This window comes from Malania oleifera, chromosome 2, assembly GCF_029873635.1.
Source record: "Malania oleifera isolate guangnan ecotype guangnan chromosome 2, ASM2987363v1, whole genome shotgun sequence".
Taxonomy (NCBI): Eukaryota; Viridiplantae; Streptophyta; class Magnoliopsida; order Santalales; family Ximeniaceae; genus Malania; species Malania oleifera.
Genome location: NC_080418.1, coordinates 9304824 through 9316052, shown reverse-complemented (window position 1 = coordinate 9316052; position 11229 = coordinate 9304824). Strand labels below are relative to the sequence as shown.

General features: G+C 38.2%; 1 protein-coding gene across 1 annotated transcript; it reads left to right on the top strand.

The window, feature by feature from the left end:
- Window positions 1-384: 384 nt before the first annotated feature.
- On the top strand, window positions 385-6323 carry LOC131148032 (remorin-like). The gene is made up of 4 exons (XM_058097778.1): window positions 385-559; window positions 1232-1285; window positions 1697-1784; window positions 6104-6323. Exons 1-4 carry the CDS (start codon window positions 385-387, stop codon window positions 6321-6323), a joined length of 537 nt encoding a protein of 178 aa, XP_057953761.1.
- Window positions 6324-11229: the final 4906 nt, after the last annotated feature.

The following is an 11229-nucleotide window of genomic DNA, read 5'->3' as shown; positions in this document are numbered from 1 at the left end:
TTAGTGACGGTTTTGAAACCGTCACTGATGCTCGAAATCTTAAATTCCCACACTTTCCCCAAATTTCATTCTGCTCCTCCCTCCCGCGGTCTCTTTTTCTTCCCAAATTTCTTCCGCTCTCTCCCTCTTGCCCGCAGGCCACTCACCCGCGCCCTTCGCTTCTCTCTCGGTGGTAGCTCCGGCACCAGCTCGGAGGTCCTTCCGTCTTCCACCTCCACACCAACAGGGGGTTTCAGGTTCAGACCTCGCCCCTCCCTCTCAATATTATCCGATGCCCCCCTGCCGTTTACGATCTTCCTCCTGCGCTGAGCCGTTACTCAACTCGATCATCGCACGCCCAATGATACCCTCTCCTATCGCCACCGTCCATTGATTGGACTTTCCATGACGACCCTCATCTCGATCCGCGATGCCGTCTCGGCCAACGGTAATCACGACGCTATGTACTCTCCAGCGAAGGAGAAGGCCGCCAACAGAGGCACTTATGTTTGTCGGTCACCTCTTCTCCTTCGCCGGTTCCATCAAATGGTCATTGCATCCAAAGCGAAGCTTTTTCTGGGTATGTGTGCTCTCTGCGTCCTCGTTCTTATGATTTCCAAGCATATAATGGTAGCCTTTCTAACATAAGGCATTTGATTTGGTGCTTATGGTTTGCTAAACAATATCAAGAATTAGTTTCTCGTAGAGCTGATCGATCAAGTGTCATTACTGTTGTTAATTTTTCAGTGGAGCGAATGGTGTCAGCATTCATGTGCATTCCTCTGCCTTTCAGATTATAACAAAATGCATGACAGGCTCCTATCTATGGGCTTGGTCCAGAGTCCAGACAGACAAAGCTTTGGCTACTGCCTCAAATGCACTGCATATGATCTTCAAATTTCCTTGAGCTTGCCCACAAACAGGCAGAGTAGCATACTAATGTCCATTGAACCACTCCTTTAGTTCAAGGCTTGGGCATATTAGTGCTCAAGGTAGCATAATATTTTAGATAAAGAAGAAATTGTATTAAAAGGGGAATTTTAGAAAGAAGTCTTAAAACATCATTTGTTGACTACAAATTTATGTGCTTGTGACAAGTTAGGACAACAATCAATCTTAACACGTTCAAACTGGTATTCTTTACGAGTGAAATTCAAACGAAATTAATGAAAGGTACAATTTATTCACCATAGGCATACTTTTTTTATTTAAAAAAGCAATTGTAGGATTGTCTTTCATACTTCTCTGGCAGAGAAACCAGATCCTGCAATGGAGAAAAAACCTTCAGGAGGATCAATTGACAGAGGCAAGTCTTGGGACAGCATCTCAGCTCTCCTATTTCCCTTTCTATTAATGTTGTTTAAAAATATTAAGGGTGCTTGTGGATGTCCAGTGGAATTGAGCATGCCATTGTGTATCCAACAAACACATCGAATTTTATGTAGGACATGGGAAAGTGGCCCGTTGTGTTTTTGTTAGTTTTACCTTGACAAATGTTAAAAAGAGGAGTTTAAGAAATTCGTTTAAAATTCCATTCCCATTTTCTTCCATGGTAATGGTAACACCTCCATGTTAAATAAGCAACTTTTATTTACCGAAAAATAAGTAGCCAGTTTTGTGTAAAAATCCTATTAATACCAACTGAAAATATTTTAATTTTCCATAGAATTTTGAAATGCACTACTAAATAATCTTTATTTTCCTTGTATGCCTATAGATGTTGCTCTGGCAGAGGTTGAAAAGGAAAAGAGGTTGTCTTTTATCAAGGCATGGGAAGAAAGTGAAAAAACTCAGGCAGAGAACATGTAAGTGTGAGCTACTCCTTTTCTGCGAGCATGTTAATGTTTGGCATGTTGCCAAGTTGTGCTTGCTACAGAATGACACCAACTAAAGAAACTGATTTACTGTAAATAAATTATGTTTATCTATTCTATAGTTTTTAATTAACTCTTAGACATTGGGGTTGTGTTGGGGAGCACAACTTTTGAACCTTAGACTTGAATTTGTTTAGATTTGAACTAAACTTAATAAAATTTTGTGCTGCCTTTTGTCCAAATCAATACAAATTAAAGCCTAAGATCCAAACATAGAAAAAGCTTTATTTTCCTTCAATTGTTAAATTTTCTGCTTCTATCTTATGTTTCAGCCAGTATACAGTTATTTCGAGTAATTCTCACTGGCAATCAAAGAGTAATAATGAAGTCCAAGTTTTACAACGTGAAATTTTAGTACGTTGATCTTCAAATCGAAGACCCCTGCTAAAATCAAAATTAATTCCTTCGGACATTCCTGGCAAAGTCCTACAATAGGAAGCTTCACCCGCTTTTCGGTCATTTACACAATAATATGTTGAGGAGCATTCTAGCATTTAACATAATTTCTTGTTGTTTAAATATGAACATCTAGAATTTATATTGTTGTAGTTTTTTCCCCCACAGACTGATGCCCAGTCATTACGAAACAAACTCAAAGAGTTTGTACAGTGGCATAAAAAAATGTTTGAAATGCCAGAATTACGTAGGTCTTGCATTTTGGAAATATGAATATGGACATGGTGTTGAAGTATAAGGTGTCTTATAGATTTCAAATTTTTAACAAAAAAGGGCAATGGGAGTTGAAATAGCATAGAATTGTCAAAAAGGGCTAGCATGATTCTTGGACAATACATAAAAATAAATAAATAAATAAATTTTTTTTTTTTTAAAAAAAACCCCTCCAATCATGGAGGGATATCTTGATTATGACTTGAGACTTCGAACTTTCATGTTAAAGGACAGTATGAATATTTTGTTATTAACTATGAATGTTTGATTTGCTAGCATGCTGCATATCCTGTTATGGATGCTTCCATTTTATTCTTTGGAGTTTATGATGGACATGGAGGTAAGAATCGGGAGGTTCGGGTACTCTTATAGTGGGGTGGATGGTGGTGGCTGCATCAACAATTCTTTATCTAATTTACCCGGAGTTTCTTTTCAAAATTGATTTGAAATGCTATAAGTCTGCCCATGTAGACAAAAGGGATTGTAGCCTTTCATCTGATAGGTTGTCGCTTATAGTTAAGGTATGATTTAAATATTAGTTTTATTTCACTTGAATCTTGATCCCCTTCTTGCGGTCATTAATATTGCATCCACAAGAAGGGCATCAAGATTCAAGAGAAATAAAATTAATATTTAAATCATACTTTATAAGCGACAACCTATCAGATGAAAGGCTAAAATTCATTTTTTCTACATTGGCAGGCTTATCGCATTTCAAAACAATTTTGAAAAGAAACTCCAGGTAAACTAGATGAAGAATCGTTGATGCAACCACCACCATCCACAGCCTCGTCGTCCTTCTCTGTCATACGAGACCTCATTGTCCTTCATCACCCTCCATGACCTCGTCGTCTGCTCCATCACCATCAAGGTCGAGGATTCTAAAGTTGGGCCCTAGATTACAGATTGAGCCTTATTGTTCAAGAACTTCGCCCTCGAGGATGACGTTGGAGCAAGCCATAGTTGCCTATGTTGCCATGGTCTCTCACTATCGAAGCTCGCATCACCATCACTACTAATTGATCATTTTAAATTTGAATTTATATAATATATTTGTATTTGAATTTGAATTTTTATAATATATTTGTATTTTTATTTAAATTTGAATTTGAATTTTGAATCATTTATGAATTTTTTAGCAATTATGGTTTAATGTTACGTATACGAAAATGTAATTACAGATTTTTACAGAAATTAATAATTGGAAAAAAATTAATTTAAAATTATTAGTGATAATTTTAAAACCGTCACTACTAATTGTCCAATTTAAGTATTAGTAAAGGTTTCAAAATTGTCACTAATAATTGTCTTTTTTTTTTTAAAGAGTTTTAGTGAAGGTTTTCAAACTGTCACTAATCATAAAGTATTAGTGACGGTTTTAGAATATTAGTGACGGTTTGAACCATCACTAATAGTTGCCTGTGAGCAATAGTGACGGTTTTAGAGTATTAGTAACGGTTTGAAAACCATCACTAATAGTTGCCTGTGAGCAATAGTGACGATTTTCAAACCATCATTAATAATAGAGCATTAGTGACGAATTTAAAACCATCACTAATACTATGACTTTAGTAACGATTTTTTATCGAGCCGGTGTAGAATTTATAGTGACGAACTTAGGTTTTTCAGTGACGGTTTTAATCTGTCACTAATACTTTATTATTAGTGACGGTTTCAAAAATTCGTCACCAATAAGTATTACTAACGGAAGATATAACAACTAGTTCAAAACCGTCACTAATAACCTTATTTTTTGTATTGCCTAAGGGTGCAGAGTTAGTTATTTTGGGGCTTTCCATTAGTCAGGTAAGAGAATAAACTAAAGCAGTATTTTCCATACAAATTATTCAGTATTTGTGAGTAAGTAATTTTAGTAAATATGTGTATAATATGATTATGTTTGGGAAATACTATGAAATACTATTGTTGAACAGGAAATACAATTTTAGAATATTTAATCAAAAATGCGATCAGTTCAAATATTCTGTTTTGATATTATTTAAACTGTATGGCATGAATATCATTTTTACAGATAATATGTTATGCCATATTTTCAGTAAATATATATTTACAGCAATTTTTAGAAAAACCATAAATATTACAAGAAAGTATGGTTTCAATATTTCATGATAAACAATACAGATAATCAACTCAGTATGTTATGATATGTACGGCACAAGGTCGTGATTGATAGCCGGCACAAGGCTGTAATTATGTACATCATCCGACGCAAGGCCATGTTTACTATGATATGTTAGAATTCAGAGAAATGCTATCAATCTAATTTCATGTTAAACCAGTATATGTATATGTACTATATGTTATCAAAATTCGAATGGTAGTTTAGATCAGTACTTGGGGCACAGTACCATAGCTATTCAGTTAAGTTTAGACTTGTGTTACCACCCTTACCAGTAAAGGGGGTAGGAGATGGATAGTCGATGTGACTTCAGGGTAGTGTTGTAGATGTCCCCCTGGTAGTTTGGACCAGGGCGGGGGCGGGCCCATCGTACTTACAAACACATTTGACTTGGCAATGGTCGGCCAACCATTATCAAGTCCCGCCTTCAGGCTGCACAGCCCATCATGAGGGGTAATACATGGCATCAGCTAGTTATCCATCCTGGGTATACTTTAGTATTATCAGTTATAGCAGATGATTTTATGATAACAGAAAATCAATATGATTTAATATGCTTATGATCATGTATCCATTACTAAGTTATTATATTAGCAATTTTTACCAGGCCTGTATCACATACTGTTTATTTATTATAATATAAAAATATTCATGTTACCACACAACTGTATTTAGTTTATTTTCCTTACTGAGAGGTGTCTCACCCCAGCTTAAAATTATTTTAGGAAACCTAGACAGACAAGCGGATCGAGCTCCGTGCCATTAGGGGCAGTTTATACTACCCTGCTAGGAGGGTGAGTTTTGAACTAGGGCCAGATGGTTTTTGATGTGTGATCCTAGTTTTATCTTTTATTGTCTCTTGGGATTGTATATATACTTTTACAGAAATATTGTGGATTGTGAATAGCTCTAGTACTGTTATTATGGATGAATTTTATTTTCTCTGCTGCTTAGGTGTTTGCTGTGTATGACTGATGTGTCCCCGTTACCCACGGGTTTGAGTTGACTTCGCTATATCATTAGTTAATGTTATTAGGGTACTTACAATGATTAATTATGTAGTAAATTAAGCAGGTCATTACAATTTGGTATCAGAGCCTAGGTTGTTAGGTTTTGTAAACTCTAGAATGAAGTAGAAACAATTCCAGAGTTTAGGATAAAGAAATTTGAGGTCTCATTTTATAGTCTAGATGTAAGACTTCTATAGTGGTTTATGTGTCTTTCTTGGGGTGACAATTTCAAGAAAGTCATGGTAAACTATTGTCGGGTTGGGTATCTAGGTTGCGGGATTGAACCTTGAATTAAGATCAAGGATAAGATCAGTCAAGGATATGGTATACTAGTTAGATGATTTGTGTGGGGTATGTTATCGTAATAAGGTCCTAAGCTAAGTTTATTGTCTTTTCAAGATGGACCCTGGAAGTGGTAGCGCCCATGCTAGTGGTAATGAGGGTGTTAGGCCCTCAAGTGCAGCTGGTGGCGACTCAGATGCAGTACTACACAGCGTGGCTCAACAAGTCATGGCTGCAATTGTCAGGAACTCAAGGGAGCAGGGAGGTCTGTCTGCAGGCCATAGTAGTTCGATTAAGAAGTTTATCAAGATGAATCCTCCGACTTTCTCAGGAGGAACTGATCTTGCGGTTGCTGAGAAATGGGTGTAGGAAATTGAAAATGTGTTCGCAATACTCCAGTGTACGGAGGAGCAAAGGGTGATATTTGCTACATATAAACTGAATGGAGAGGCCAAGAGATGGTGGACGACAGTGAAACTTTTGGAGCAATAGAGGACAATGCCTATAGAGATGACATGGGATCGGTTTAAGGAAGTATTTTTCGACAGATACTTTCTAGCCTCGTTTAGAGAAGCCAAGATAGAGGAGTTCCTAAATCTGAAGTAAGGACAGCAGACAGTGCAGCAGTACGCGGCGAGATTTATTGAACTATCTCATTTTGCCCCGTACATTATTCCAGACGAGAAGAAGAAAGTAAGACAGTTTGAAGGAGGCCTAAGGCAAGAATTACATAAGTAGGTATCAATACTGAAATTGCAAGATTTTGCCGAGCTGGTAGACAGAGCAGCTATGGTAGAAGCCAGAGAGCGGTTGGAGGCTGAAGAGCAGAAACAGAGGAAGAGATTCATGCCTTTTGGTTCTCAACAGGGGTCCAGTCAGGGTTCGTGGAAGAGAGGTGGTGATTACAAGGATCAGAGGCAGGAGTTAAGGAGTCATGGGTTTCAGGGTATACAGTCATTCCCAACTTGCAATACTTGTGGAAAGAGGCACCCGGGGGAGTGTCGTGCTGGGCGAGGTATCTGTTAGCGATTTGGGGAGCCAGGACATATGATGAGAGATTCTCAAGCTCAGATTGGAACTGCTCCCACTCCTAGACTTGCTCGGGGAGGTTATCAGGCGCCTCATGGAGGTCAGTAAAGGAATACAGCTCCAACAAGACTTTTTGCCTTGACGCTGGGTGATGCAAAGATTGCGGGCGCCGTGGTGGTAGGTATGGTTAGCATGCTTTCATTTAAAGTTATTGTATTTTTTGATTCAACGACGGCACACTCGTTCATGTCTACGGAATGTATTAAATTATGTGGGGCAGAAACACAGTTATTAGACACGAAATTGTTAGTAACTACATCAATCGGGTTAGTAGTGAGGTGTAGTAGGGTGCTCCAAGGCTGCCCAATTGATATCTAGAGAAAATTTTTACCTTTTGATTTGATAGTGTTGGATATGCATGGGTTTGATGTAATATTAGACATAGATTGACTAACGGCTAACTTTGCCAGTATAGATTGCCGGTTGAAAGAAGTGATTTTTAGACCTCCAAGAATACCAGAATTCAGATTCATAGAATAACGAGTGCAATTCCCACCTCAGTTAGTATTAGCCATTCAGGCAAGGACTGCTTCTGAGTGGTTGTCAAGGATTCGTGGCCTTTATTAAGGAAATGTTAAAAAATGAATTGAAACTTGCTAATACGCTAGTGGTGAAAGAGTTTTCATATGTCTTTCTAGACGAGCCACTCAGTTTACCTCCTCATCACGAGGTGGATTTCCCTATCAATCTATTTCCAGGGATAGCGTCGATCTTTAAAGTTCCTTACAGAATGGCGCCAGCAGAATTGGGAGAGCTTAAAGATCAGTTGCAAGATTTTCTGGATAAGGGATTTATACAACCTAGCATATCTCCGGGGGGAGCTCCAGTACTATTTGTAAAGAAGAAAGACGGGACCATGAGGATGTGTATAGATTACAGGGAAATTAATCAGGTAACAATCAAGAACAAGTATCCTTTACCCCATATAGATGATTTATCGCACAGGTTTACTCCAAGATTGAGATCTCAGATCAAGTTATCATCAAGTAAAGGTAAGGGCAGAAAATGTATTGAAGACGGCCTTTCGGACCAGGTATGGGCATTATAAGTTTCTTGTTATACCTTTTGGTTTGACAAATGCTCCTGCAATATTCATGGATTTGACGAATAGAATTTTTTACCAATATTTAGACTAGTTTGTTGTGGTTTTCATTCATGATATACTAGTCTATTCAAGGAGTTATGAGGAGCATGAAGCACATTTGAGACAAATTCTTCAGACGCACAGGGAGAAGAAGTTGTACGCCAAGTTTAGCAAGTGGGAATTCTGGCTCGAGAAGGTTGCATTTTTTGGGCACGTTATCTCAAGGGATGGAATTTCTGTGGATCTCAGCAAGATTGATGCAGTAGCGAATTGGGCTAGACCGAGGAATGTCCAGGAAATCAGGAGTTTCTTGGGGCTGATAGGTTATTACCTCATTTTGTTGAGGGATTCTCAGCATTATCAGGGCCTCTAACACTGCTGACTAGGAAGAATGTCAAGTTTGAATAGGACAACAGTTGTGAGCAGAGTTTCCAGGAATTGAAACAAAGGCTTGTCATGGCACTAGTGTTGATCATCCCATCAAGTGGTGAAGGTTATGTTATCTACAGTGATGCGTAATTGAAAGGGCTTGGCTGTGTATTAATGCAGCATGGTAGGGTTGTAGCTTATGCTTTCAGGAAGTTGAAAGAATATGAAAAGAACTATCCTTCCCCCGATCTGGAATTGGCTGCAATAGTACATGCGTTAAAAATTTGGAGGCATTACCTGTATGGCGAGCGGTGCGAGATATTCTCTGACCACAAAAGTTTAAAGTACTTTTTCACTTTGAAGGAACTGAATATGAGGCAGAGAAGGTGGTTGGAGCTTATTTAGGATTTTTATTGTACTATCAGTTACCACCTAGGGAAAGAAAATGTGGTGGCTGATGCACTGAGCAGAAAATATATGGGACCAGCACTGGCAGCTATGGAGGTTCATCACCTGATCCTAATGGATCTAGAGAGGCTTGGTATAGAATTGATAGAGAGTGATCCCCAGGCATTTATTGTCAATCTCGTGGTGCAGCCTATATTACAGGAAATTATAAAAGTTGCTCAAGAAGAGGACCCAGAATTAGTAGAAGTAATAGCCAGGAAATGGGATGGTCAGGAAAAGGAGTTTAATATTTCAGATGATGGAGCATTGCGGTTCCGTTCTAGATTATGCATTCCTACCGATGCTGATATTAGGAGGACCATTCTAGAGGAGGCTCACAGATCTTTATACACAGTTCATCTCGGTAACACGAAAATGTATAGAGATCTGTGGGAGTCTTACTGGTGAAATGGCATGAAAAAGGAGATTGTTGAATATGTAACTCAGTGTTTGACGTGTTAGTAGATAAAGGATGAGCACCAATGGCCGGGGGGGCGTTGCAATAACTTTTCATCCTAGTGTGGAAGTGGGATCACATATCTATGGATTTTGTTTCAAGTTTGTTGTCAGCATCACATAGTCAGAATGCAATCTGGGTGATCATGGATCGTTTGACAAAGACCACCCATTTCCTTCCCATTAAGATCAACTACTCCATGGAGAGACTAGCAGAGATTTATATTCAAGAGATAGTCCGTTTTCATGGTGTACTAGTGTCTATAGTTCAAATCGAGACCTGCGTTTCACATCACGATTTTGGAGGAGTCTACAAGAGACTCTAGGGTCTCAGTTAATTTTCAGCATGACATTCCATCCTCGGACAGATGGACAAACTGACAGGACGATCTAGATATTAGAAGATATGCTTCAAGCATGCGTGCTAGATTTTTGGGGTAGTTGGATCCAGTTTATGCCGCTGGAGGAATTTGCATACAACAATAGCTATCAGACCAGTATTGGCATGGCGCCATTTGAGGCACTACATGGAATAAGACGTCATTCTCCTTTATACTGGGATAAGATGGGTGAGCAGTGAGTTGTCAGACCAGAGTTGGTGCAGCAGGCGTATGATAAGGTTCATCTCATCAGAGATAGGATCAGTACAACTTAGAGCCGATAGAAGAGTTACGCTGACACTCGCCGTAGGAAATTGGAGTTCGATATGGGAAATCATGTGTTTTTAAAGATAACTTTGTTAAAGAGAGTTATGAGATTAGGAAGGAAGGGTAAACTTAACCCTAGGTTTATTACTCCTTTTGAGATTCTTGAGAAATTAGGGTCAGTTGCCTACAGGCTAACTTTACTACCTGTTTTTTTCCTAGATACACAACATATTCCATGTTTCCATGTTGAGGAAATACGTCCCAGACCCCTCCCACGTAATCAGTTATAGTGAATTAGAGCTCAGTGATTCACTAGCTTATAAGGAGATACCAAGTCAGATTTTGGACAGGAAAGAATAGGAATTATGCAACAAGAAGATTTCTTTAGTAAAATTCCTGTGGAGAAACCATGCGGTGAACAAGCTACTTAGGAACTCGAGGAACAGATAAGGCAGAAATACCTGCATTTGTTTAGTGGGGCTTAGTTATAATCGAGTAAAGTGTGAGTGGTTATGTAATGTTTCTTTTGCAAGTTAGTCAGTGCATGTAGCAATTTTGTTAGTAGTTAATATTTTGATTGTGGGAGAATTTTATTTTATGTGCATTGTAATCTCCCAGAACTTTAAATGTAACCACGGTATTCCTCCGCTATAAGTGAGGATACGTAATAAAATAAGTAGACCACTTTTCTTTAAAGGATGGTGAATCATACAGATAATAAATTTTGGGGACAAAATTTTTATAAGGAGGGGAGAATGTAGAGACCCAGTGAATTATATTAATTAAATAATAAGAGGAGAGAAAAAGAAATTGACCAATTTTGACCAAACAAGTTGACCAATTTTGACCAAACAAGTACGACCAACTGGATATAACTTCCATATCTAAACATAGTTTGATTCTAAAATTAAGACCCAAATTCAAACAGTTAAGATTTTGAAAGCTCGATTCAAAGTTTGAACATTCCTGGACTCGTGAAAACATTAAGGACTCAGCCGAATAAATCAAATTTTGGGTTTTGAAATTAAACTTAAGCTTGGAGATTGGGGCCTTGACTTATTATGGGGAATGACAACCCTAAGATTGAAGGATCATAGTAGATTTTCTATGAGGAATCTAAAATAGTTTTTTTGGGTTTTTGGAATTAAAATGAAAACATCTTAAAGTATAAGATTTTGACTTA

Excerpts from the sequence above, each read along its gene's own strand:
- LOC131148032 (XM_058097778.1), top strand. The coding sequence starts at position 385 with ATGACGACCCTCATCTCGATCCGCGATGCCGTCTCGGCCAACGGTAAT. Across the intron at positions 560-1,231 it reads CAAAGCGAAGCTTTTTCTGG|AGAAACCAGATCCTGCAATG; the intron begins GTATGTGTGCTC and ends CTTCTCTGGCAG. Across the intron at positions 1,286-1,696 it reads AGGAGGATCAATTGACAGAG|ATGTTGCTCTGGCAGAGGTT; the intron begins GCAAGTCTTGGG and ends GTATGCCTATAG.